This window comes from Ichthyophthirius multifiliis, assembly GCF_000220395.1.
Source record: "Ichthyophthirius multifiliis unplaced genomic scaffold scaff_1120509250146, whole genome shotgun sequence".
Classification (NCBI taxonomy): domain Eukaryota; phylum Ciliophora; class Oligohymenophorea; order Hymenostomatida; genus Ichthyophthirius; species Ichthyophthirius multifiliis.
In genome coordinates, this window is record NW_004087041.1 from 31671 (window position 1) to 58881 (window position 27211).

At 16.9% G+C, this 27211-nt stretch overlaps 6 protein-coding genes across 6 annotated transcripts, besides 29 other annotated features; 5 read left to right on the forward strand and 1 right to left on the reverse strand. All coding sequences in view use genetic code 6, as the record gives it.

The window, feature by feature from the left end:
- The first annotated feature begins 220 nt into the window (after positions 1 to 220).
- Positions 221 to 2335: a microsatellite.
- Positions 983 to 1222: a microsatellite.
- Positions 995 to 1121: a microsatellite.
- Positions 1028 to 1102: a microsatellite.
- Positions 2336 to 2652: 317 nt separating the features above from the next.
- Positions 2653 to 2720: a microsatellite.
- A 107-nt stretch (positions 2721 to 2827) lies between these two features.
- Positions 2828 to 2884: a microsatellite.
- Positions 2885 to 3130: 246 nt separating this feature from the next.
- Positions 3131 to 3212: a microsatellite.
- Positions 3213 to 3235: 23 nt separating this feature from the next.
- Positions 3236 to 3304: a microsatellite.
- Positions 3300 to 3430: a microsatellite.
- Positions 3327 to 3368: a microsatellite.
- A 111-nt stretch (positions 3431 to 3541) lies between the features above and the next one.
- Positions 3542 to 3613: a microsatellite.
- A 659-nt stretch (positions 3614 to 4272) lies between these two features.
- Positions 4273 to 4321: a microsatellite.
- Positions 4322 to 5012: 691 nt separating this feature from the next.
- Positions 5013 to 5045: a microsatellite.
- Positions 5046 to 5362: 317 nt separating this feature from the next.
- Positions 5363 to 5402: a microsatellite.
- A 721-nt stretch (positions 5403 to 6123) lies between these two features.
- On the forward strand, positions 6124 to 7219 carry IMG5_051030 (inositol monophosphatase family protein, putative; the record flags this gene model as incomplete). Its single annotated transcript, XM_004037444.1, has 2 exons — positions 6124 to 6810; positions 6857 to 7219. The coding sequence occupies 2 exons, from the start codon at positions 6124 to 6126 to the stop codon at positions 7217 to 7219; spliced, it is 1050 nt and encodes a 349-aa protein (XP_004037492.1).
- A 634-nt stretch (positions 7220 to 7853) lies between these two features.
- Positions 7854 to 7916: a microsatellite.
- A 711-nt stretch (positions 7917 to 8627) lies between these two features.
- Positions 8628 to 8667: a microsatellite.
- Positions 8652 to 8718: a microsatellite.
- Positions 8719 to 9241: 523 nt separating this feature from the next.
- Positions 9242 to 9299: a microsatellite.
- Positions 9300 to 10514: 1215 nt separating this feature from the next.
- Positions 10515 to 10604: a microsatellite.
- Positions 10605 to 10888: 284 nt separating this feature from the next.
- Positions 10889 to 10920: a microsatellite.
- Positions 10921 to 11533: 613 nt separating this feature from the next.
- Positions 11534 to 11576: a microsatellite.
- A 1810-nt stretch (positions 11577 to 13386) lies between these two features.
- Positions 13387 to 13791, reverse strand: IMG5_051040 (hypothetical protein; the record flags this gene model as incomplete). The annotated part of the gene is made up of 2 exons (XM_004037445.1): positions 13387 to 13536; positions 13589 to 13791. The coding sequence occupies 2 exons, from the start codon at positions 13789 to 13791 to the stop codon at positions 13482 to 13484; spliced, it is 258 nt and encodes an 85-aa protein (XP_004037493.1). The 3' UTR covers positions 13387 to 13481.
- A 12-nt stretch (positions 13792 to 13803) lies between these two features.
- Positions 13804 to 13865: a microsatellite.
- Positions 13866 to 14026: 161 nt separating this feature from the next.
- Positions 14027 to 15107, forward strand: IMG5_051050 (hypothetical protein; the record flags this gene model as incomplete). The annotated part of the gene is made up of 2 exons (XM_004037446.1): positions 14027 to 14447; positions 14497 to 15107. The coding sequence occupies 2 exons, from the start codon at positions 14027 to 14029 to the stop codon at positions 15105 to 15107; spliced, it is 1032 nt and encodes a 343-aa protein (XP_004037494.1).
- A 1785-nt stretch (positions 15108 to 16892) lies between these two features.
- Positions 16893 to 16955: a microsatellite.
- Positions 16956 to 17040: 85 nt separating this feature from the next.
- Positions 17041 to 17070: a microsatellite.
- Positions 17071 to 17407: 337 nt separating this feature from the next.
- On the forward strand, positions 17408 to 18167 carry IMG5_051060 (superoxide dismutase, putative; the record flags this gene model as incomplete). The annotated part of the gene is made up of 3 exons (XM_004037447.1): positions 17408 to 17844; positions 17885 to 17993; positions 18037 to 18167. Exons 1-3 carry the CDS (start codon positions 17419 to 17421, stop codon positions 18165 to 18167), a joined length of 666 nt encoding a protein of 221 aa, XP_004037495.1. The 5' UTR covers positions 17408 to 17418.
- A 314-nt stretch (positions 18168 to 18481) lies between these two features.
- Positions 18482 to 18532: a microsatellite.
- Positions 18533 to 20223: 1691 nt separating this feature from the next.
- Positions 20224 to 20309: a microsatellite.
- A 2196-nt stretch (positions 20310 to 22505) lies between these two features.
- IMG5_051070 (hypothetical protein) lies at positions 22506 to 22721 on the forward strand (the record flags this gene model as incomplete). The annotated part of the gene is made up of 1 exon (XM_004037448.1): positions 22506 to 22721. One exon carries the CDS (start codon positions 22506 to 22508, stop codon positions 22719 to 22721), a length of 216 nt encoding a protein of 71 aa, XP_004037496.1.
- Positions 22722 to 23345: 624 nt separating this feature from the next.
- Positions 23346 to 24935, forward strand: IMG5_051080 (hypothetical protein; the record flags this gene model as incomplete). The annotated part of the gene is made up of 9 exons (XM_004037449.1): positions 23346 to 23415; positions 23499 to 23528; positions 23593 to 23625; positions 23700 to 23719; positions 23779 to 23881; positions 23935 to 23999; positions 24043 to 24642; positions 24685 to 24835; positions 24879 to 24935. Exons 1-9 carry the CDS (start codon positions 23377 to 23379, stop codon positions 24933 to 24935), a joined length of 1098 nt encoding a protein of 365 aa, XP_004037497.1. The 5' UTR covers positions 23346 to 23376.
- Positions 23530 to 23561: a microsatellite.
- Positions 24936 to 24950: 15 nt separating the features above from the next.
- Positions 24951 to 25015: a microsatellite.
- Positions 24951 to 25018: a microsatellite.
- The last annotated feature ends 2193 nt before the right edge of the window (positions 25019 to 27211 follow it).

Sequence of the window (27211 nt, forward strand, 5' to 3'; positions counted from 1 at the left end):
TTTATTGTTATTGTTATTCTTTTTCTTTTTGATTATTTGCTTATTATTCTTGATTTTCATATTTTATTGTATCTTGTTTTTCTTAGTCTTAATTTTAATTTTATTATTAATTTTTTTCATCTTAATTTTAATATTAACCTTATGAATTTTATTCAGATTATGAATGTATATTTTCTTAATTTTGAATTTCTATCCAATCGTTTTCATGATTTTATTAGTGTTAATTTGTTTTATATTATCCTTGATTTATTTATTATTGTTATCCTTAATTTATTTATTATTATTATCCTTAATTTGTTTATTATTATCCTTAATTTATTTATTATTGTTATCCTTAATTTGTTTATTATTATTATCCTTAATTTGTTTATTGTTATTAACCTTAATTTGTTTATTATTATTATCCTTGATTTGTTTATTATGGTTCTTAATTTATTTATTATTGTTATCCTTAATTTATTTATTGTTATTATCCTTAATTTGTTTATTGTTATTAACCTTAATTTGTTTATTGTTGTTATCCTTAATTTATTTATTATTATTATCCTTGATTTGTTTATTATTTTTATCCTTAATTTGTTTATTATTGTTATCCTTAATTTGTTTATTGTTATTAACCTTAATTTGTTTATTATTATTAACCTTAATTTGTTTATTGTTATTAACCTTAATTTGTTTATTATTGTTATCCTTAATTTGTTTATTATTATCCTTAATTTGTTTATTGTTATTAACCTTAATTTGTTTATTGTTATTATCCTTGATTTATTTATTATTATTATCCTTAATTTATTTATTGTTATTAACCTTAATTTGTTTATTATTGTTATCCTTAATTTGTTTATTGTTATTATCCTTGATTTGTTTATTATTTTTATCCTTAATTTGTTTATTATTATTATCCTTAATTTGTTTATTGTTATTAACCTTAATTTGTTTATTATTGTTATCCTTAATTTATTTATTATGGTTCTTAATTTGTTTATTATTATTCTTTATTTTATTATTGCTATTATCCTTAATTTATTTATTCTTATTATCCTTAATTTGTTTATTATTATTATTATTATTATTCTAAATTTGTTTGTTATTGTTATCCTTAATTTTTTTATTGTTATTATCCTTGATTTATTTAATATTGTTATCCTTAATTTATTTATTATTATTATTATTATTATCCTTAATTTGTTTATTATTATCCTTAATTTATTTATTGTTATTAACCTTAATTTGTTTATTATTATTATCCTTAATTTGTTTATTGTTATTATCCTTGATTTGTTTATTATTTTTATCCTTAATTTGTTTATTATTATTACCTTAATTTGTTTATTATTGTTATCCTTAATTTATTTATTATTTTTATCCTTAATTTGTTTATTATTATTATCCTTAATTTGTTTATTGTTATTAACCTTAATTTGTTTATTATTATTATCCTTGATTTGTTTATTATTGTTATCCTTAATTTGTTTATTATTATTATCCTTAATTTATTTATTATTATTATCCTTAATTTGTTTATTGTTATTATCCTTGATTTATTTATTATTGTTATCCTTAATTTTTTTATTGTTATTATCCTTGATTTATTTATTATTATTATCCTTAATTTTTCTATTGTTATTACCTTAATTTGTTTATTGTTATTATCCTTGATTTGTTTATTATTGTTATCCTTAATTTGTTTATTATTATTATCCTTAATTTATTTATTGTTATTAACCTTAATTTGTTTATTATTGTTATCCTTAATTTATTTATTATTTTTATCCTTAATTTGTTTATTGTTATTAACCTTAATTTGTTTATTGTTATTATCCTTGATTTATTTATTATTGTTATCCTTAATTTATTTATTATTGTTATCCTTAATTTTTTTATTGTTATTAACCTTAATTTGTTTATTATTGTTATCCTTAATTTATTTATTATTTTTATCCTTAATTTATTTATTATGGTTCTTTATTTTATTATTGCTATTATCCTTAATTTATTTATTATTATTATCCTTAATTTATTTTTTATTATTATCCTTAATTTGCTTATTATTATTATCCTTAATTTGTTTATTGTTATTAACCTATATTTATTTATTATGGTTCTTAATTTTTTTATAGTTATTATCCTTAATTTGTTTATTATTATTCTTAATTTATTTATTATTATTATCCTTAATTTATTTATTATTGTTATCCTTAATTTGTTTATTATTATTCTTAATTTGTTTATTATTATTATCTTTAATTTGTTTATTATTACTATCCTTAATTTGTTTATTGTTATTATCCTTGATTTATTTATTATTGTTATCCTTAATTTGTCTATTGTTATTCTTCTATTTTTTAAAATTTATTATTATCTTAATGATATTTTTATTATTCCTATTACTATAATTCTTCTTCTAATTATTTTTAAACGATATCTTACTATTATAAAATTTCTTATTTTTATTTTTAAATTTATTCATTTTCCTCTTTTTAAAGCCTTATACTTTCTTGCTCTTCTTTCTATATTCTTTTTTACTTCTATTATTTTTTTAATTTTCTTCTTATTCTAATTTCTCTTTTTAAATTTTTTCATTTACTTCTTTTTAATGATTTTAAATCCTTTTTTACAATTCTTTTTCTTCCTAAAGTTTTTTTTTTGTATTTCTTATTCTTATTCTTATTCTTATTCTTATTCTTATTCTTATTCTTATTCTTATTCTTATTCTTATTTTTTTTATTTAAATTTTTTTATTCATCTGTTAATTTTTAATCCTTTTATTCTTTTTCTTCTTAAAGTATATTTTACACTTCCTGTTCCTATTATTTTTTAATAAGTTCTTCTTGTTATTTTTGTTCTTTTTGCTTTTTTAATTTTTCTTCTTCTTGCTTCTTTTTTATTTAATACCCTTTCATTTTTTTAAATCTTTCTTATTATTCTTTCAGCTTTTTGTTTTTTTCTTAATCTAATTTTATTTTATTTTATTTCAATTCTTCTTCTTTAAGTTTTTTTAGAATTAACTCTTCTTCTTCTCTTTAAATTTTTAGAATTTCATTTTATTATAATTGAAGTTTTTTAATGATTTCCTCTTCTTCTTTTATTATTCTACTTCTTTCCTCTTCATCCTCTTTTTGTGTTCTAATTATTTTTTCTTTATCTTATTTTTATTTTTTTAGTTTATCTTCCTCTTCTTCTTTTTACTTTCTTATTTTTTCCTCTTCTTCATATACTTTTTGTTTTCTAATTCTTTCCTCTTCTTCTTTTTATTTTTATATATCTTATTCTTCTTTTTATTTTTAAAGCATTTCCTATTCTTTTTAGATTCTTATAATTTCTTCTTCTTATTTTTTCTTTCTTATTATTTCTTCTTGTTTTTCTTTTTACTTCCTTATTTTTTCTTCTTATTCTTCTTTTTACTTTCTTATTATTTCTTCTTCTTCTTTAATTTTCAAAATTCTAAGCTAATCTTCTTTTTATTTTAATAGAAATTTCTCTTCTTAAATTTATTTTTCAAGTTTTCCTATTTATAATTCTTTTTATTTTTTGAGTTCGCTTTCTTATTCTTTTGATTACTAAAGCATTTCTTCTTCATTTGATTACTAAAGCCTTTCTTCTTCATTTGATTTTTAATTTTCAATTTTTTATTCTTATTTTTAATTTTTGCCTTTTTATTCTTCTTCTTTTTATTTTTTAAGAATTTTTTGCTTTATTTATTCTTCTAAAAGATTTATTTTTTGTTCTTCTAATTTTCTTAGTGTTTCTTATTCTAATATGTGTTCTTATAATTCTTTTATTTTTTTTTCTGTTTCTTATTTTTATTATTCAAAAAACTTCATTATTTTTTATTTTTCATCCTCGTTATTTTCTTTTTTATTTCCTAACATAAAATCTTCTAGATCTATAGTTTCTTAACATTTTATAGTTATTAAAAAAAATAAAAAATATATACTCATATTGAATTTTTATAAATTCATTTTTTATTTTTTCTTATTTTGAAAAAAATAAATGATTTTATATATACTTAATAAATAAATCTTTTATTTTTTTACTTATTTTAATGAAAATTAAAGGAATATTATTACGTGTAATTAAAGAAAAAAATCATTATTTATTAAAAATATATTTAACAAAAAATTTTCAAGATAAATATTATAATAAAAATATTTTATCATTAAATTTACTAATAATACACCAAATATCTATTTTTATTTATAAATTTTTACTATATTGATTAAATTATATTTATACATAAAAAAATATTAAAATAACTAAAATACTACAAAATATTAAAAATAAAATTTTCATTATAAAAAATAAATCTTATTATTAAAAACTTATAATAATTAATATAAATGTAATACAAAGTTTTTTATTTATTTCAATATTAATACTGATTCCTTCAACAATATATTATAAAAAAATAAAAAAATAAAAGAATTAAGATTCTTAAAAACCACAAACAAATTCTAATAGACCCACCTATTTTTAATGGAAAACTTGTGTACAAAATTCAAAAAAATTTACTTGTGAACAAAACGATGTTAAATAGGAAATTAGTTAATGTGAATTTTCATAATAAAGAATGAAAGAGTATTGTTTTGATTATATTAATGATTGTCAAAGCTGGTATCAAACAGAAAAAACAAGTAACAAAAATAAAAAAAATATTCTTTAAATCCATATTAAAGTATAAGATAATGATTTTCTTCCTGAAAGCTTTTATAGATGTGCAGACTAATGCGGAAATTACGCTCTTATGAACTATTTTTTATATAATAATAATTTCTCTATAGATTGGAAAATATGTGCTTAAGATAAAGGAAAGGCTCCTTCCGGAATACCTTCAATTGCATAATTTGAAGAATGTTTTGATAATGTGTAAACTCCTTCTTGTTAAGAAGCACATGATAATCAGATTCAAGAATGTTAATAAGTTGATTTTGATATAAATAATATGTTATCCTTAGATTCTGAATATATTACTGATTAATGTTATAAATGGCTAATTTATTAAACTGAAAGTATTTATTATAATTTATGTTTATTTATAAATTTATTTTTTTAATATTAATATATAAAAAAGGTAATACTGATTATAATGTTAATTTTTTTTATTATTAATGTCTTTATTAAATTAAAGAAATAGCAATAAAAAATAATTTCTATTATAATTTAATTTTTAAGCCTAAATGGGAAAGATGTGCAAATATATATTGACATAAATATTAAATATATGTTTTTTTAAAAAATAATGTAAAAAAAATTATCTTAAAATTTTTTTGCTAAAAATTTATAATTTTTTTATATATTTATTATGTTTAATACTTTTTATTTAGTTTGTTAAAAAATGAAATCAAAAAATAATTAATTTCTTTTTTATAATTTTTTTAAATTTTATTTTTTATTTAAATTTTTTGGTTATTTGTTATTACATTCGAAAGTTTGTTGTAGATATGATATTTTTGTATTAACTTTTTTTCAAAAAAGGAATTTTTATTTTTATTGTTCATTTATTAATTGTTTTAAGCAAATTCTATATATTTGTCTGTATTCTATTTAATGAAAGAAAAAATTAAATTTTATGCTTTTTTTTTTTATTTAGATTTTACATGGCGTGTCAAATATTTAAAATTTATGTGTTTCTAATTATATAAAGATTATATAAACTTTATGTTTTCATTATTTTTGTAATTATCTATATTTTATTATGGCTAGTATTAATTCTCTTGTTTATTAAAAAAATCTAAAATTTAAAAAAAATTCTTTCTCAAATTATATTTTTTTATTTTAATATTTATAATAATATTTTGATTTACAAATTATAAGAATCAATTATATAATTTTATAGGGATATTTATTATAATTATATTTTTCATACTTTTAAAATAACTAAATAATATCTCATTCAAATATATTTTCTATTAATTAAATTGTAAACTAATCAAATCTTTAAAATCTAATTATTTATTTAAATAACCATAAATTGTGTAAAAGATAGAAAAAGATTTTAGATAAATTTAAAACAATAAAAACATCTTTAAATATAAATAAAATTTAATAAAGAATAAATATATATATATACATATATATTTAAAAAGTAAAATAATAAATATATTCATAAAAATAAATTAAAAAATGGGAAAAAAAAATCGTTCTCGTTCAAGAGAACATAAAAACGAAAAAAAACATAAAAAAAGATCTAGATCAAATTCCTCGTAAATAATATAAAACAATCAAAAAAAATCATTTTGTTCTTCATCTTCTTCGTCACCTCTTAGACAAAATAATTATTATTCCAAAAAGCCATATTATTCAAAAGAAAACCGTATTGAAAAACGTTAAAATCTATAATTAAAAGTTCATTTTTGGGACTACAGTACAGATGAGGAAACTTATAATAAAAACTTGGAAAAATATTGGAAAAAACAAGAATTAGAAAAACTTGAAATATAAAAAGAATAACTAAAACAAGAAGAAGAAAAAAGACTAAGAAAATTAGAAAAAATATAAAATTAATAATCAATTACATCTTCATCTGCTTCTAATACTTCTTCTTCTTCAGAATCTTCTAAATCATCTTAATTTTCTTCTTCATCAGAAAATGAAGATGAAATTGAATTTGAATCAGATAATTCTTTTGCCAGATAATGTCGTGAAAAACTTAAAGGTCCTAAATTTTAAAAACCTACTTAAAGAAATAAAAAAAGTGAAGAAATTTAATAATAATAAGAAGAAAATGAAGAATATTAAGATGATGAAAATTATCTTGAAACATAAAGACAAAACTAAAATCATTAATCACAATTTGTAATAGGGCCTATGGTAAAAATTAAAAAAATATTTATATTAAATTTATACAATATAATAGCCATTGATAATATCAGAAAATAAGCGAGATAGCAATTATGGTGGTACTTTGTTACCCGGAGAAGGCCAAGCTATAGCTTAATATATAGATTCAGGAAAAAGAATACCTCGTAGAGGTGAAGTAGGTCTTTCTTCTGAATAAATTAGTCGATATGAAGAATTAGGTTATGTAATGAGTGGTTCAAGGCATAAAAGAATGAATGCTGTAAGACAAATGAAAGAAGCAAAAGTATATAGTATTTAAGAAAAAAAGGCCTTAGCAATTTATAATTACGAGCAATAAATAAAAAAAGAAAATAAAATTATAGATTAATTTAAATAAGTTTTAAACGATAAGTTAACATCAACAAACAAAAAAAAATGAAAAAAATATATAAAAATTAAGAAATTACAATAAACAAAATTAATAAATTAATTTAATAGATAACTATATATAATTTTTTTTTAAGTTCAATTTACGAATTGTCTTAACATTGTTTCAACTTGTAAAAGCTACAATTCTGCTTAATTAAATTACAAATCGTTAATTCTTTTCTCAATTTTATATTTTAATAGTGTTTATTAATTATTTGGTATAATATTACTGATTTGTTTACTAAAAAAACCTGAATTTGTAGTAATTTTTTAAATTTCTTTCTATCTTATATTTTCACCAAACGTCTATTTTTGTATATTATCTTTTAAATTTTATAAGTCAAAAAGAGCCTGATTTTTTATCTACTGAGCTGCTTTTGCATCACTTTTCATTTATTCGACATCTTTTTATAAAATAGACGTTTAAAAATATAATTGATCTTTTAGTTTATGAAGCTCTTCATCATTTTTCTTTTCTTTTAATTTCCATAACATATCATATTTTCTTTCGAAATAATCATTTTAAGATATTTATGGCTGTTTTTATTTTTCTGTTTCTTCTTCTTAAAATTCTTTTATATTTTAATTAAAAGGTGATTTGAATTCTCTTTATTATGAATAAATATCATCCAATTTAAAATTTGATTATTATTATTATTATTATTATTATTATTTTTATTGTTATTATTATTATTATTATTTTATTAAACTTGTATTTACATTACTATTATTATTGCTAATATTACTATAATTATTATTTTCCTTTTTTTAAAAAACATTATTTATTTATATTTGTTATTTTTAAATATACATTTAATATATTTTTTTTAGATTATTATGATGTAGGCTTATAATTTGATAAAAATTTTTCCTTTTACTATTCTATTTAATCTTATTTTTTTTTTTCTACATGATATTTTAAAGTTTTTATTTCTTATTATTCTCCATTTAATTCGCTTTTGTGTTTTTTATTTAGTTCTTCTAATTAAGCTTTTACTTTTTGCTCGTATTATATATCTAATAGCCTTTCTTTTTCTTTTTCTTAATTTTTTAATTTTTATTTTTATCTTATTTATTCTGCTAATTCTTCTGCTACTTTTTTTTATTTTATTGTTTTTTAATCTTCTTTTTCTTCTTGCTAATATATTTATTATCCTTTTTCTTCTTATATTTTTTATATATTTTATTATTCTATCGTATTATTTTAAAATTATTTTTATAACGTTTAATTTTAATTCTTATTGGAATCATAAGTAATTTTATTATCTTCCAATAATTATCTTTTTTAAAATGAATATTATTTATTTTCTATATTTTCAAAATTATTCTTAAAATTTTATTCAATTTCATAGATATTATTATTTTCATTTTCGTTATATTGATTTTTTTATTCATCATTTTTATTTTCATCGTTATTTTTGTTTTCCATATTTTATTACTTGTTTTCAAAATTATATTTATTTTCAATTTCGTATTTTTTTTAATAATTATGTTTATTATCAAAATTATTTTTGTTTAATTGCATATTCTATGGTATTTACTATTATTAAATAATTTTTTTCATTAAAATTTGATCGTTTTTTTACCAAAAGTCTTATTTTTATAATTAATTATTTAAAGAAGGAGTGTTTTTATTAGTATTATTATTATATTAATCTTATTTTTTTTATTCAAAAAGTTTATTATCTTCTATTTGTTTTGAAAGTTCTTTTGCATAATCATTTTTATTTATAGGGTAATTTCTATTATTTTTACCAAAATTAAGTATAAAGTCATTATTTGAATCTCCATTTTTAATTTCTTATAGTACTTTTTTTTCTCATCTCTTGAAATAATATTTTATTTATTATATTAACTAACATTGTTTTTATAATAATCTTTTAATTCATTTTATCGAGATTTATTTTCTACTTTAGTTGATATTTAATATTGTTTTTATTCTTCTTCTTCTTTAAACCAAGGAAACATATATTTTTTTTATTATTACTTTTTTATTTTAAAAAAAAAAAAACGAAAAAATTTAATTTTTTTTTAAATAAAATTATTAATAAATAAATAAAAAAGAAAATATAAATAAAATATAAAAAATAATCATCTTTCGCTTTTAAAAAGTATTTTTTTCTACATTTAAAATAAATCTTAATATTTTTTAAGAGATTTTAATTAGAATCCTTATTAGCTGAAATTATTTTTTTTATTTAAAAACGAATTTTTTGCACTAGTATTTATATTAGTGTTTTTATCAGTTTAAAAGCTATCAAAAAAGGATTTATTGTATCCAAAATAGCCTTTAAATCCTCCAAACTAAGAGTTATTTTTCCCATAATTCATTTAAAACTCATTTCTTTTCCTATAGAATCCTTCTTTTTCGTCTAAAACAATACTTTTGAACATTTAGAATTCGTTTTTATTTGCATTTTCATTTGTATTTAAACCAAAAATATTTTTTTTTTTCTTTTACTATTTACAAAAATCCAAACTATTAATAGTATTTAACTATTCTGTAGAGCTTCTTTAAGCATTATTTAAAAAAATACTCTAATAGAGATTTTTTATTTATTTATCTGCATTATTATTATTATTAAAAGTAAAACCATTTTTAAAATTTGTGGATAACTTCAAATTTTATCCATTAAAATTATTTTCGGCCTCCTAACTTGATAATATTTTATTTTCTGCAAATTTTATTTACTTAATAACATCTTAGGCATGCTAAAAATTAAATTAAGTATTAAACTCGTATTATTATTTGTTCTAAAAATGGATGAGCTCTTCGTTTTGTTTGAGAATTTGTTCAAATATTTACTTGCTTTACTAATATATTTTAAATGTTTGAATATCACAATTTATGTTTTGTAAATTTCCGAAGTATTCTTTTAATTCATTTAGAGTTTTTAATGTGGAAGATATTGATTCTGATTGAGATTAATTTTTTAAATCGAAAACTTGTTTTATTTTCTCAATTTCATCTAATATACATTACTATTTATGTTAAAGAAGTTAAAATAAATTTGAAAATTATGAAATTATATTGTTTTTTTAATTATTTATCTTTTCTGTTTATTTAATAGAATTATCATAAAATTAATTCTTGTAAAGCTTCAAAAGTTCTATATTTATATTTATTTACCGATTAAATTCTTCTACTTTTCCAGAAAATATTGGTAAACTTTTTTCAAATTAAATTATTTACTAATCATCATTATAATATTAGTATTAATTTTCTTATATACATTTACAACACATTACTTAATTATTTTAGAAATTGTAAAAATTTAAAATTTCAAAAGGATGTATTTCACAAAATTATTATTATTATTATTATTATTATTATTATTATTATTATTATTATTATTATTACTGTTAGTATATTTATTACTGTTATTATTATTATTGCGAATTATTTTAAGGTTATTGACAATATTATTAAAATTGTTATTAATTAAAATTAGCTGTAATTTAAATTGGTTAGTTTAAATTTTATGAATGAAATGATGATTATATTTTCTGCTATTATTATTAATATATTTAATTTTAATAAAAGTTATTATTATTATTGTTTTTTTATTAGTAATTAGCTTAGTAATTTTATTCTTAGTTTTAATTAGTAAATAATTTAAATTAATTATCTTATTAAGTTTTTATTTTGTTTTCTTTATTTTCGGGATATTTTTTAATTTCTTATTCTTCCTCTTCTTCTTCCTCTTCTTCCTCTTATTCATTTTTTTAATCTAATTTTAATTTTAAATAATTTATAAAATATTTTATAATTAACTTTTAGCTGAAATAAATTATTAATTACCATTATTTTCGTCATCTTCTTTTTCTTACTCTTAAATTTACATCATTTCTATTTTTTCTTTTACTTCGTTTATTGCTTTTATTGAATCAAAATCAAGTTCAGTAATTTTCTAGCAATTTATGCATTCAACATTTAATGTAATATTTATTTCATTATTATCGATTTCTGTTTAATAATATATTTCTTCTTTGCAATAATTTTTATAAATAAACCAACATGCCATACAATCTAAACAAAAACTATGCTAACAATTCAATTCTATATAATTTATTGGCAATACATTACATTTATCACATTTTACCATATTTTATTATGAGTTGTTTATATATTCATCATAATTGCTTGCATCATCATAAATTATTTTTTAATCTTAATCTTATTATTGATTGTTATTCATTTTATTAAAACACTTTTTTTTAAATAATTTATTATTATGTTTTTTTATTAATATTTTATTTTTTAAATATATTTGCTTTATTTTTTATTTTGATAATTTTTAAAAATTTTTTTTTTTTTTTGAATTTATATTTTTTATGTTTATTATTATTTTTAAATTTATTATATAATTTATATTAATAATATAATTCCTACTTTATTTTTTAAACTTTAACTACTATTTATTAAAAAAATTACTGTAATATATTATTAATTATTATACTTTCTCATAATTAATTTTTTTTTAAATCTTGTATTTTTATTATAACATTATAAAATATAAAAAATGTATATATTTTTAATTAAATATACAATTTTGTTTGTTAAAAAACTATAAAAAGAAATATTTTTTTAATTAAATAAAATTTTATTAAAAAATAAAATTTTATCATAATTCACTATTTTTTTAAAAAAAATTACTTTTAAATATTCTCTAAAATAAGTTTTTAATAATAGTAATAAACTTATTATTTTCTAAAATGTATTCCCAAAAATTAACTCTAACTAAATGTACCAAAATATATGATTATTATTTATTGCCCTAATTAATAATACAAATACCATTTTCTTACCAAATAAAAACTGCTTTAGACAAACAATTTGCATTAACGAATTTTAACTATTCAAAAAAAAAAGTTTGATGTTAAATTGTTTTCTAAAAATTAAAATATTTACCTTCTAAAGAGCATAAAAATTATACTCAGTCTTTATCATTTATATAGATTGTCTGTTTAAATTAAATTAATCTCTTAAATTGATAAAATTATATTATCAAGTCAATATGATGATTATTATATAAAGTTTGCTTTTTTTAAATTAAATTTAAAGCACTATTTTAAAAAGTAGAATAAATTTTGTTTTAAATAAAATGAGTTATGTATTTATCCTTGGTTTAAAAATTTGTTTAATTCCTTATTTTTTAATTATTTGATAGAGCTTTAAGAATTAACTTGTAAACAAGTATCTTGTAAAGGGAAATAAATCTCATTTTTTTTTTAATTTAGATTACTTTATTGTCTAAAATTTTTAGCTAGCTAAAGTAAAATTTGAAAATCAATTATATATATTATAATAATTCCATAAAGAAGCCATATTCACGCAGTAATAATAGACCATTTATAAAAAATAGGTAAAAGTTTATTTCGGTATCTAATAAGTCATAAGAAATTATTAATGGACGAACAATGCTTATATATATTTTACAAATTACGAAGGTATATTATTATTGGAAGAATTTTTTATATTGCTTATGATAAATAACTATTACCGCTTAATTTATATATGTTAAAGTTAAAAAAAGAAAGATTAAATATAATTATAATTTTTTACTTGCATTTTTAATAAAAAAAATAATATAAATTCTATTATTACTTTTTATATATATATTTAGTTATTTATTTATTTTGAATAAATTATTTTAAAATTTATATAAATGACAATATAATTTTTAAATTTCTGTAGTTGTATTTATAAATAAATATATTATAGTTATAATAATAATTTATTGTTTTGAATATATTTTTTTTTCTTTTTTAAGGCAATTTATAATTATCATATTAAATTTTAAATACAAATTTTATAATTTTTATTATAAACATTTTAAATTATATATGTTTGAAATATTTTAAATTTAATATTTTTTATTTATTATATATTTGATATTTAACTATTTTTTTTAATGAATATAATTTTAAAAAGTAAAACTTATTTGATATTTTATTTTAGTGATAAAAAAATTTAAAAATTAAAATTTTTTTAAAATATATATATAAATAATTATTTATTAAGATTTTCCTCAGCATTACTTTGGAATTATGTTTAATAATTATTTTTTTAATTATGTCTGTCTTATAAAATATTATTTAAAATTTATTATAATCTTTTTAAATTATTTTTTGAAAGCTATTTGAAATGTTTAATAAAAAAACTTATCAAATTATTCAAAAATCTTTACAAAAAGATAAGTACTAAACATATAACATTATAAAAAAAACCATTAATTAATATATTATATATGTATATTTTTTAATATAAATCAAGAATCTCTAACTTCCTTTGTAACAGCATCAATTATATAATGGTTATCGCAACTAAAGAAAAAGAAAATATTAAAAACTAGAAACATATAATAAAAATATTTACTGAGGGCAAAATTCATCTGACTCATCAAAGTCTTTTAAATCTTTTCTGAAGCATTTTTTACAAGCTTTGCATGCAAATATCATTTCTAGAGCTTTTTTAAGTTCATGATCCTATGATTCATTATGACATTCTGCACAATCAAACCATTTTTTGCAACATGGTGCTCTAATTGATACTTAGACATTTAAAATATGTTTACACATTTTTTATTTTTCTTTTTTATGATTTTAATTTATATTTTTTTTTGAATTATTTATTATATATTTTTTCTATATTTAATAATAAAAATAAAGGTATTTTTTTAAAAAAATAAAATAATATAAATCCTAATTAAAAACTAAAATACATATACAAATAAAATAAATAAATATGCTTTCTTTTATATTATTTTTCTTTTATTTAATTTATGTTTCAGTATCTTAATAAAATAGCAATGTTATGTAAGATAAAAACGGCATATATATATTAAACCCATAAAATTTTAATGATTTTGTTACTTAAAACGAACATGTTTTTATAGATTTCTATGCCCCATGGTGCGATCATTGCAAGTAACTCGATCCTGAATTCATAAAAATATCACAAAATTATTAAAATTAAAATGTAAAATTTGCAAAATCAGATATGTCAATACATATGAGTTTATCAAAAAAATATAAAGTTGATGGCTATCCTGATTTACGTTTATTTTCGTTTGGAAATTTAGAGCATAATATAAAATATATACAAGATTAAAAAAAAGAAGAAGATTTAAGAAACTGGCTAAATTAAAAAATTGAAAAATCTTCCGAAAAAATAAATCATATTGAATAACTAGAAGAATTAAAATAAAAGAATTAAGCTTTAATTGTTTATTTTGGTAAAAAAATAATGATTAATAAATAGATTATTTTTTTATTGAAAAAAAGGTTTAAACGAGTAAGAAACTAATTTTTAAACTTTTAAATTAGTAGCCATGAGTTATGAAGAAACTAAATTTGCTTATGTATTAGATTAATAAATTCGAGCTTAAGAATAAGCTGAAGATTTGAGTATTGTATTATATAAAAATTTTGATAATAAAAGAGATGAGTACACAGGTGAGTTAAAAATCATTTAAATTATAAAATTTATTGATTCTCATAGTATTCCTCATATTATTCCTTTTGATAAAAGGGCAGTAAGTATGATTTTCGTTAATTAAAATCCTGCTTTATTTTTTGTATGCAATAATAATCAAAAATCTATAAATGCACTTAAAGAATTTGAAAAAAGTGCTTTGTAAAATAAAGGAGGAAATGTTATTTTTTCAGTTTCAAAACAGGACGATGGATTCGAAAATAATTTTAATAAACTGATTGATATTTTAGATGTAAATGAAAAGGATTTACCAGTTATAAAATTGGTTTATTCTACTTCTAAAAGGGAAAATATTTATGCTTTTTAAAAAGATATAACTGCTGAAAATATTAATGAATTTGTTATTTTATACTAAAAGGGAAAACTTAAAAGATAAAGAACTAAAAAAGATGATTTATGATTTTTATTGTTATTTATTAATTAAATACATATTTTTTAATTATATATTTTTTTTTATATTATAATAAATTTTAATTTTATTTTTCGTTTATGTTTTTTTTTATTAAATATTAGTTTGATTTTTTTTTTTAATAAAATAAAATTTTCATTCATTTATTATTTATAAATAAAAGTTAATTCTAATATCCTTTTCCTCATGTATAGATCTTTCTAATTTGATTTTATCAAATTCCTTTATTTTTAATTATTTAAAAAAGTTAAAATAAATATTATACTTATTAATTTATTTAATATTTATTTAAAAATGAATTTTCTTCTATAAATAAATCTTCGTTAATATTATATTAAATATCTTTTCTTATTAATGTTTCTAGTCTAAAAAAAATAAAATATAAAATTTTATTATATAATATTAACCTTGGTCTAATAGTTTGGCAATAAGATAAAGACAAAAATTTAAGAAGATTTTATATTTATTATATTTGTATTTTTTTTTTAATAAATATCTATTCTTTAATTCTAAACTACCAATTGAACTTTTAATTATTTTTTTTAATTTTAATATAATTATTACATTAAAAATTTACTTTATGAAAATTTAAGGATATGAAGTATAGATTTCTCTAAATTACTAGGGTTCATTTATTTTAAAGTAACTTCTCAACATTCTTGACTTTATAATTTAAAATAAATAAATCCTATATTAAAATAAACTTATTTTTATAATACTTTTAAAGGAAGAACAGTAACAGGACAAATATTTAATAATTCTGGGTTATTAGTAAATGCTTCATTAGCCTATTTAAAATTTATAAATTTAAATTATTTTTAATATTTATTAAATATACTATTTATTCTTATAGTTTTATAGTTCTTGGAAATTAATATACTCTATTTTAATGCCCTGGTTTTCTTTAAACAAATTCTACTGTAGTCATAAGCTAAAAAAAAAATTAAATTTATTATTTTAAATAAGCAATTTACAATTTTAAATAATTATTATGATGTAAATTATCTAGTTTTCATATTTTTAATATTAGTATTTATGTAATCATAATTAAAATCTAAAATATATGGATGAGCTAATATAATTTATTAACATTATTCTTAAGAAAAACCACTCCAAACTGGCAAAATATCCAAAAGTTTCTCTATTTAATATTTCATATCGTTTGTGAATATACAAGGATATAGTATTAGGCTTTTTAATGATTAATTCTTTGTTTTATTTAAATATTTTTAAAATTAAATACTATAAAAATATACCTAATCACATCCTAAAAGTTAGGAATGAAGTTAAATTCTTTGTAAAATTTCTTCTTATGTTAAAGATATAAAACATGCATTTCTATGTATTATTTTTCTAATTTATGCTTAATTAAGATTAAATTTGCTATTTAAAAATTAAGTTAATTGTAAACCATCAGTTTTAACAATTAGGTCATTTGTATTTTTACGTAAGCTACTTATTTTTTATAAAAATAAATCACCCAATTATTCCGAGGTAAAACCTATATTTTAATAATGCTAAATTATAGGAAGAATATCAGTTTATAAATTTGCATCATGAAATCCTTTCAAAGCTCTTTAAGAATCATATTTGCTAATAAATTATGATAATTAAGAAAATTTATCAACTTATTATATATTATGTTAAACTGTTGTACAAAATTTGAAAAATTATATCGATTGTTTGCAAAACATAAAAAATATAATATTTAAATAAATATATTTATAAAAATTTTATATATATTTATAAGATAAAAAATAAATCTAAAAAAAATAAATATATATATATGTATAAATATTTATATATATATATATATATATATATATATATATATTTATAAATAATGTATAAATTTATAATATTTAATTTGTCAATTAATATTATTTATAATTTTTTTTATTAAAAAATATTTTAAATATATCTTTAATCTTTATTTTATATAATTTTATTTTATTTTTGTAATTTTTTTATATATTAATATAATAATTTTATTAATCTAAATTATATTTTAATATTATAAAAAATTATTTTAAATATAAATTATATATAAGTGAAATTTCTGTTTATTTTTAAGAATTTGTTTATATATATTTTAATTAAATATGAGTATATTTGATATAAAATTTTATTTTATATTTTGTTAATTTTAAAAAAATATTTTAATAAAATTAATTTTTTTTCAAAAAATAAAGATTTTAATAAAATAACATTTTAAATTTAATATATTAGAAAATTATATATAATAATTTATTTTAATTAATTATCTTTATCTAATTTAATATAAAATTAAAGTTAAACATAAATGAAAAATCTATAATTTCCATTAAGAAGATTTTTTTCATTAAGATCAACTATACCTGCAACTATACCTAAATTAAAATTCGGTTTAAATGATCTTGAACCTATTCTTTCTAAAAACTTACTTGAATATCATTATGGAAAACACCATTAAACTTACATAAATAATTTAAACGATATTTACAACTAAATAAAAGAAGCTTCTGCAAATAATGATGTGCATAAAGTTGCCTTATTATAAAGTGGACTTAGATTTAACTTGGGAGGTCATGTAAATCATGCTCTTTATTGGGAAAATTTAGCTCCTTCTAAATAAGGTGGTGGATAATTACCTGAAAGTAATTCGCCTTTGACTTTAGCAATTACTTAAAAATGGGGTTCATATGAAAATTTTATTGCAGAATTTAATAAAAGAACTGCTTCTATTTAGGTATTTCCTTTTATTTTAATTTTTTTATTTTTTCAAAAAGGGATCTGGATGGGGATGGCTTGGATATGACACTGTAAGTAAAACTTTGAGAATGTTCGAATTAGGAAATTAAGAAATGCCTGAATGGAATAGTATTGTTCCTCTTTTAAGTATTTTTTTTTATTAGTTTATTATATATATTCTGTTTTCTAGCTATTGATGTATGGGAACATGCTTATTACTTAGATTATTAGAACTTAAGAGTTAAATATTTAACTGAAATATGGAAAATTATTGACTGGAAAGTTGTCGAATAAAGGTATAGAGAAGCTACTAAATAATGATTTTTTCAAATAAAATGAACATTTTTTATATATTTTATTTTGATTTTTTTAAATTAATAAATATTTGAGTTTTTTTATTTATTTTTTATAAAATTTTGTTTTTTTTTACTAATTAAAATAATTTATGAGAAATTTCGATATAATTTTTTTTTTATTAAATTAATTATTATTAATAATGATTAGGTAATATATTTTGAACAAAAAAAATTAATTCATTAAAATAATTAATAAAAAATATTTAATAATATTATGTATAAATAAGATAATAAATAAACTATAAAAAATATAATTTTATAAATTTATAAATAATAATCATTTAATATTAATACCTTCTATTTTTTATTAAAACTTTCTATTTTATATTAGTAAATATATTGTTTTTGCAAAAATTATAAGTTTATTAAGACAATTTTAAGCAAAGATAAAATTTTATAATAGTATTAAATATATACATATATATATATTATTTTTTAAATTAAAATTTAAAAAATAATTTTTTTTAATTCAAAAATACAAATTTATAACACATATTGATTATTAAATAAACTAAAAATTATAATAAGTAATGTATAAAATTTTAATAGCATTTATTTGCTTTAAATTTTATATTATTTTTGTTATTAAAAAATATATCTAAAACCTAATTTCTATAGTGCCAGGCTCAATTGAGCCAACAATTGAAGAAAAGATCAAAAAATAGATGTCGAAAGTTGCAATAAAATTAAATAAATTTTAAATGAAATTATATAATAATTAGTTCAAAGTTAATAATGGCTATAATTTAAACTAGATAAAAATAAGCATGATAACCATAGATAGAATATGATATGAATTTTTAAATATTTTATTGTTTTTTTATTTTACAGAATTAAAATTTTATAATTTTTAATTTTATCTTTTAATGAAAACTTTTTTAAAAAAATATTTTATTTTTTCATTTTTAAAACATATTTTTTAAATATTAAAAACTAAAGCTTAAATTGAAAAAAAATAACGATAAAATTATATATTTAAAATATTTTTTTCTATTTAATTATTACATTATAAAAATATATATTTAATTAGAATTTTTTTTTTTAGTATTTATTTTAATACTTTGAATTTGTTTTTTAATTTTTTAATCAAAAGTTTTCTAATTATATCATTCCAAATCTAAAGAATTCATAATTAAATCTAATTATTAAGTTATTTATTATTTTTATTTTTAGAGTTTAGAAAGTCTTTAACTTAAATAAGAAATACATTAATCTTCTTCATGAACTATTTACTATTCTAATTCTTATTAACAAAATTAGCACTTTTATATATTAGATAAATTATTAACTTAACTATTATTTATTTAAATATTTTAATTATTAAAAGATTAATTTGAACTTTCAAAACTTTTAAATTCTTCTTCATCATTTTCTTTTTATGGAATTTATTAGAATTCGAACTCTTAATAAAAATTTTCAAATTCTTCATATATTTAATTATTGTTTTTATATTTACATTAAAGCTTATGATTTATAATATCTTTTTTAATAATTACTTCTTCTTCATTAAAAGGACATTTTTATAATTAATATTCACAATTTTATATATGTTTTTGATAATTATCATACTTTAATAATTTATCGCATTAAATTTTACTACCTTTATTTTAAGAATAAGGACATATAATTTTTATATTGTCTAGCAAATTTTGCAAAAATCGATTTATTTTATTTTCGAATTCTGCTTTTTTATTACATTTTTAAGGGCATTTAATACTATTAAAATCACTAGATTGAATTTATTTTTCAGTCCAATTTTAATAGCATTAACCACACATTGTATAATTACAATTATTACAACACATTATTGGTTTACTCAATAAATAATAGCATATTGGGCAAATAACTTTCTCTATTAATGATTATAATCCATATAGGATAATAAGTTATTCAGTAATTTAATATTCCATTAATTATTGCTATTTAATTAAATTTTAGAAAATATAAATATGAAAAATATTATTTTATTTTTATTAAAAAAAAAAGAAAAGTAAAAAATTAACAAAGAATAATAATAATACTTTTTTATTATAGAATATATTATATTATTTTTTATGTATAAATATATTTAATTTAATTTTTTATATTTATAAAATATATTTCATTTGCTTATTTAAAAATAAAAAAATATATATACAAATAAAAAAATGTCTATTGTTCCTTCATTAAGTAATTTAAGTTCAGAAAATATAGGAGGTTCATTTGAATGCTTAGTTTTATTTATAATATCAGTCATTAGCATTTTTTTTATGGGAAAAGCATCAGTAATAATATATAAAGATAAAAATAAAGTTTTAAATAGTTTTGATAAAATAATGTTAATAATTTCTATAGTTTAGATTTTTTTTTGCTTCCTATTATTTGGAATAAAGTTTAATTAGCTTATTCTCTTTACTATTCGTGTACTTTTTTTCTCTAATTGTATTATTACATGCTATATAATTTGGTGTTTCTAAATATAAGATGCTGATTTAAAATATAAATATTATAATAAGATGAGAATTTTTTTTTATTTATGTAATTTCTCTTTGGTTTTTATGCGGGTTTTTACATAAAACAAATACATAGACTCCTTTAAATTGCACTAGAATAGATTTTTTATTAATATCAGGGTCCTCATTAATTGTTGTAAGCATTTTAATGTATTTTGGGCTAAATAATATTTAAGCACTTGATGCTGAAATCAATTAAGAGGGTGCACCTGTTGAATAAATAATAAAGAGTAAAAGGCAATTATAAATTTTAATTGGAGGACATTTAATACCTTCAATAGTAATGTTTTTATGGGATTATTTAGCTCATAAAAAATGTGATAATATGAATCAATGTAACTCTTTTTATTTTAGTTTCAATATTTTTATTGCTATTATTTTTATTGCTTTAAAAACTGCTGCATTTTTTGTTGGTCCATGGTCTATTTTTTATGTATTTTATTGGGAAAATAGAAAGAAATTTATATAGATATAAGATACCTTTTGGGAAAAAAACGATATAATTTTTTATGATAGGAGAAGCGAATATATTGAAAAAGTTATCCTTAATATACAAGGTTGAACTATTTTAATTTCATACTTTAATATTATTTAGTTTAATTGATAAAATATTTTGAAATTAACAAATAATAAGAATATTATAAAAAGCAATATAAATTTTAAATAATCTATAATATATATTTTTAAAAGTTAATAAAAATAAGTTAAATATATAATTTATTTTTTCGGATTTAAAATTTTATCATAATTTATAAATAAAAATAAAATAGAAATAAGTATAACTATATTTTCATATTCTTAATTGTAAAAAAGAAAAGTAGTTATTTATTGCCTTCAAATCTATTTTTATTAGAAAGTTTGAACAATCAAATTTAAATTATCTGTTTTTAATTTTATTTTCTATAGAAAAATACTATTTTATTTAATTTTTTATAAAATAATGTAAAAATTAGCAATTAGGATTTTATTTTCTTATAAAATCAATTTTTTTTTAAGGGTGAAATAAAAAAATATATTTATTATTATTTTTATTTATTCATAACAATTATTTAATAAAAAAAATAAAAATATAAAAAAAAGATATTCGAGAATATTCAAAAACAAAACAAATAAATGAAAAATTTATATTTGTCATTAAATCTTGTAAAATAACTTTCAATTTTCAGAAAATTTTAATTTAAGAGATTAAATTTCACTTCTTAAAATAAGTATTATTTTTTTAAAAAATTATTTTAAAAAAATAACTAATACAATTGCCATTTTTCAGTTTTATATGGAGCAAAAAAGATAATTAAAATGAAAATAAAGAAAATAGTTAAGAAAAATAAGAAGACCTTCCTAATGATTTTTTAGATCTATTAAGTAAAAATATTTGCATTATTTTACAAAATATAATTACTTAAAATAGAAATAGGAACTAATGATTCGTATTAAAAAGCTATTTAAATAGCTAATGAGTTATAAACATAGTAAAAAGAAACTGAAAAAACTATATAATAATTAAATTAAGAGGTAAACTAAACATATATTTTAAATTATTAATATAATTAAAAAATCAATATATAAAAAAGATAAAAGAAAGCTAATCTTTGTTAAAGAAAACTTAAGATGAAGCAATAAATCTAAAAAATAAATATGATCAAGAATATTCTGTAACAGAAAATATTCGTCAAAGTTTATCTAAAGAAAAAGAATAATACAAATCTCAAGCAATTTAAGTATTTGCATGTGAGGTTTTAGATGTTTAAGCTAGTTTGGAAAATATTTTGAAATAGACTTCATAAAGGGATGAACTTTATGAAGGAATTACTATGACATATAAAATTTTTGAAAAGATTTTAGAAAAAAATGGAGTTATTAAGATCAGTCCTAATAAAGGAGAAGATTTTAATAAAAATGATCATGAAAGTTCTGAAAATATAAGAGTAAATGAAAATTCGAAAGTAGCTGAAGTTGTTTAAACTGGTTATAAAGTTAATAATAAAGTTTTAAGATAAGCTAAAGTTGTTTTGGATAAATGTTAATGAAATTAAAAGATAAAATTAATTATTATTAATAAATAATTAGATTATTTTATTTATGTTTTTATATTTATTTAAAAATAAATTATTTAATTTCTTAATTATTTTAAATACAAAAAAAAAATTATATACTTTTATATTTATGTTTTAATATATAAAATTAATTAAACACAAATTAAATGAAAATTCAGAAAATCATATTATATTTTAATTTAATTTAATTCAATTAAATAAGTTTATTTTTGAAAACTAATATAATTAAAAATAATATATAGGGATCATTATTTTATATATTAATATAAAATAATAATTTCATTATATCGTAAAATATATTTCTATAATTTAATATAATCAATTCTAAATAAATATTATTATTATAAATTGATTAAATTAGAACTAATATAATAAAAAATTATTCAGATATTTTGAAAATATTTGATAATAAATAATTATTAATTTAAAAATAAAAGTAAGAAAGTATAAAATTAACACTAATAATTTGTATTATTTATTTATTATATTTAATATTATAAATTAAAAAGATAATTTTATATGATGATTATATTTATTTTACTATATAAATTGTTATTTTATACTAATTTTTTTATAAAAGATAAAATAAAAAAGGATTTTATTAGCATATAAATAAAATATAATTAAAATGGGAAAAAGAAAGCCAGAATATGAAATTGATGAAAAGGTTTTTAAATATTTATATTAAATAAATATATAAGCTAAAAATATAATTTTTGTAACTATTTATATTATCAAAAAAATAAAAAGCAAATTGATAATGATGATAATGATGAACATGTATAAATATATATATATATATATATATATATAATTATATTGTTTAATATATTTAAAATTATAGAAAGTACCTGGATTAGGAAAAATAAATACACCTGTAACAAAAAAAAAAGAAAAAAAAGAATTATTTTTATTATATTAAACCTTTTTATTTTTAATTAATATGTATAGGAAGAGATAGCATAAAGAAGGTGAAAATAATTTAAAATATAATTTAATGGGCCAAAAAATTTATTTATATATAAAATAGAATAATAAAGCTTATAGGCGCAAAAGCATAAGATAATGAAAATAACGAAAGTTCAAAAACTAAATTAATTGCAAAATTAGATGAAGGATAATAAAAAGAAGAAGTATTTAATATATTATATTTTATACATATAATTTAAAATATATATATTCAAAGAAATAATCAAATGGTAAATAAGGTTAAAACGGAGATAAAAAGCTCTAAGAATAATCCGAAAAATAGTTAAAATTAAAATATAAATTAATAACAAATAAAAAAATAAAGGGAATCTGAGAAAAAACAAACAGAAGAAAAACAATAAAAGTCAAGTTTATTTGGAAACATAAATATAACACCTGGCTCTAGCTTGTTTAGTAATAATAATAATTCTAGTCCTTCTTTATTTTCAGGATCTTTATTTTCAAATAATCCTCCTAATACAGGTGCCTTATTTTCTGGAGGTTTATTTACTAATAATGGACAAAATACTAATAATACAAGTATTCCAAATATTTTTGCTACTGGCACAAATGCAGGAGGTCTTTTTGGAAATATGCCAATTAATTAGTAAATTACAGGAGGTCTTTTTGGAAATTTAGCTGCAAATAATAATAATAACGATTTGTTCGGATAAAAAAAGAAAGAGGGCGGATGCTCTGATGATGATAACGGAGGTGAAGATGATGATGAGCCTAATACTGCAAGTCCAGAGCCTGATGTTACTAAGGTAGAAAATAAGTATTAATATGAAGAACCATTTGTTAAGCTATTCGAAAAAAATGTTACTAAATTTAAATTAATGACAAATGATGTACTTGATAAAGGTTTTGTTTCTATTGAAAAATTAAAAGATAATGAATCGGCTCCTGTTACCTTTGTTTATAGGTTTTTATTTTTATTTATTATAATTTTTAAAAATTTTTTTAGAAATTAAATAAAGAAAATCATTTATTAAGCGAATATTTATAAAGGATTAAGCAAAGTTAGCAAAATTGGCGATAATTTAAAAAATATAAAAGTTACCTGTATTTCATTTTCAGAAGATAAAAAGCCTTAAGCTTAAATTGTTAAACTTTAAGTATTTTTTTTTTAACACATTTTATTATTAATTTTTTTTCAAGTTTTAAGAAGATAATGATGGAGAAGAATTTATTTAAGAAATGGAAAAGCACATTTGAACAAAAAAAATTTTTATAAAAATAATTATATATAAAAAATAAGTAAACATAAATATTATTTATAAAATAATAATAATAATAAAGTTATTCACAAATATAAATTTATATATATATCTATAAAAATTAATAATTTATAAACATTTTAATTTTTTATTTAAAAACGAAACTTAAAACGAGTGCTTAAACTATAAAAAGATTAAGATATTTATAGCAAAGAATCCTTCAATATATTAAGTTTATGTAAAAAAATATCACATTAAGCGCAATTTAAAATATTATATTATAAATAGTTATTTCTAAAAAGTTTAAAATATAAACCTTCTCTAAATTTGGATTATTATTAGAATTATTTAATTAAAGCAAAATTAAAATTAAAGTTCGTTTAAATTTCATGCACATTTACACATTCAAACTTTTACATTTTAAGCAAAACAATTTTATTTTACATTATAATTAGGACATTTAAGGATACCTTTTATTTAAAAGGAATACATATTTTTACAACTTTCACATATTTAGGCCTTATTATAACATATTTGATATCACTTTAACATTAAACGCATATATTTTAGCATCTGTCTCCATGAAAAGCTTAATGACATACTTAGATGCATTTATCTTAATACATAAAGCAAACAAGATGGTATTTAATACATTTTTCAACCAATTTACATTCTGAGTATCATTTTTATTTTCAAAATTTTCATTATATTTATATCATATTCTTATAAGTGTCTACTTTAAATTATTTAAAACATTAGGAAGAGTCAAAATTTAGGTAAAAACCTTAAGCAAATTAGGAAAAGACACTTTTAAATTAAAATTTGGAGTCTCCATCAGCCAAATTCTTAACATTTTTTCGATTTTGAATCAGCGGCAAATCCTTCATAGAAAATTTAAATAAACAAAGAACTCTAATTTTTAAATAAAAAAAAAAAATTTTAGCATAAAGCACATGATTCGCCATTTAGACATTTCTAAATTATATCGAATTATATAATTTCGACAGTTTTTTTAGAAAAAAAAAAATACTTTTGGGATATTAAAGGGTAAATTTAAAATTTGGAGTTTGCAAATAAGCGCCTTAACTAATATCACATTGGATGGAGTTCGATTAATTATTTATCAAAATGTTAAATATAACTTTTACACTTTTATTTTTTATTTGAGAAAAAATTATAAAAGACATTACGACATTACTTCATCTAATATATTTAAAAGGATTTTTAACGATCGTCAAATGTTAATATTGATGTTAAAGAAATGCAGTTTTCTTAAATTTTTCGCATTTACTTGTTTATATTTTGTTTATAATTTTTTCCATAAGTTCCTTAGGACAATACTCTAAATTTAAAAAGAAAATTTATATGAATATTTATGTAAAAAGAAATTTAGTTTATAACTGTTTATAAATTATAGAATAAAACGAATAAATTTGATTATAAATACATTTTGTAAATTCTTGTTAATTACTATATTTTTGATACATTCTTGTATTAAGCTTTGCAAAATTAACCACAGGTCATTATCAAAAACGTTACGAGTCAAAAAAGAAGAAAACTTTTTTGCAAAGATCATATACTTTGATATTATAATGACCAAAAGAAACATTAGAAATATATATATTCTGTTTTACGTTTTAATTGTAATAACAAATTAAGCAATTAGTTTCGATACATGTTTTTGCAAAAGGAAAAATATACTAAGATTTTAATTTACATATTTAACATTAAAAACTTTTATAATCTAAGTATCTTTTTTTGTTGGATCTGGTTATGTTTTCTCTCGGAATTCATCTTTTTACATACATGTATAAGTTTTTTTTACAAGAAGAAAATAGCAATTATAAAATTGTGTAAATCTTTATTATTCTTCGCACTCAAAAAATCTTCAAAATTATACAAAATAAATGCTTTTTGGAATTATCGAAAAATTCTGGAGATGCTATACGCCTTCGATAATGAAATAAAAATTTTACTTTCGTAAACATTGCATTTAAAAAGTTGAGAAGATTTTAACTCGTGCATAAAGTATTATATTTTTCGGTAATAAAACTTGGGGGGGAAATTTTCTATTAGAACACATTTACCAACTTAAGTTAAGAAATAAGGTGATAAAAATTATTAGCAAACATAGTCTTTTTCACATTAAGAATAACATCATTTTCGATATTTCCAATGCTTATTGTAACTTTTTAATATATGGATATTTCATAATATTTTAATATCACAAAACCAGTAAAAGACAGAGTGTCAGATAATTCGTCGTTAATGTAA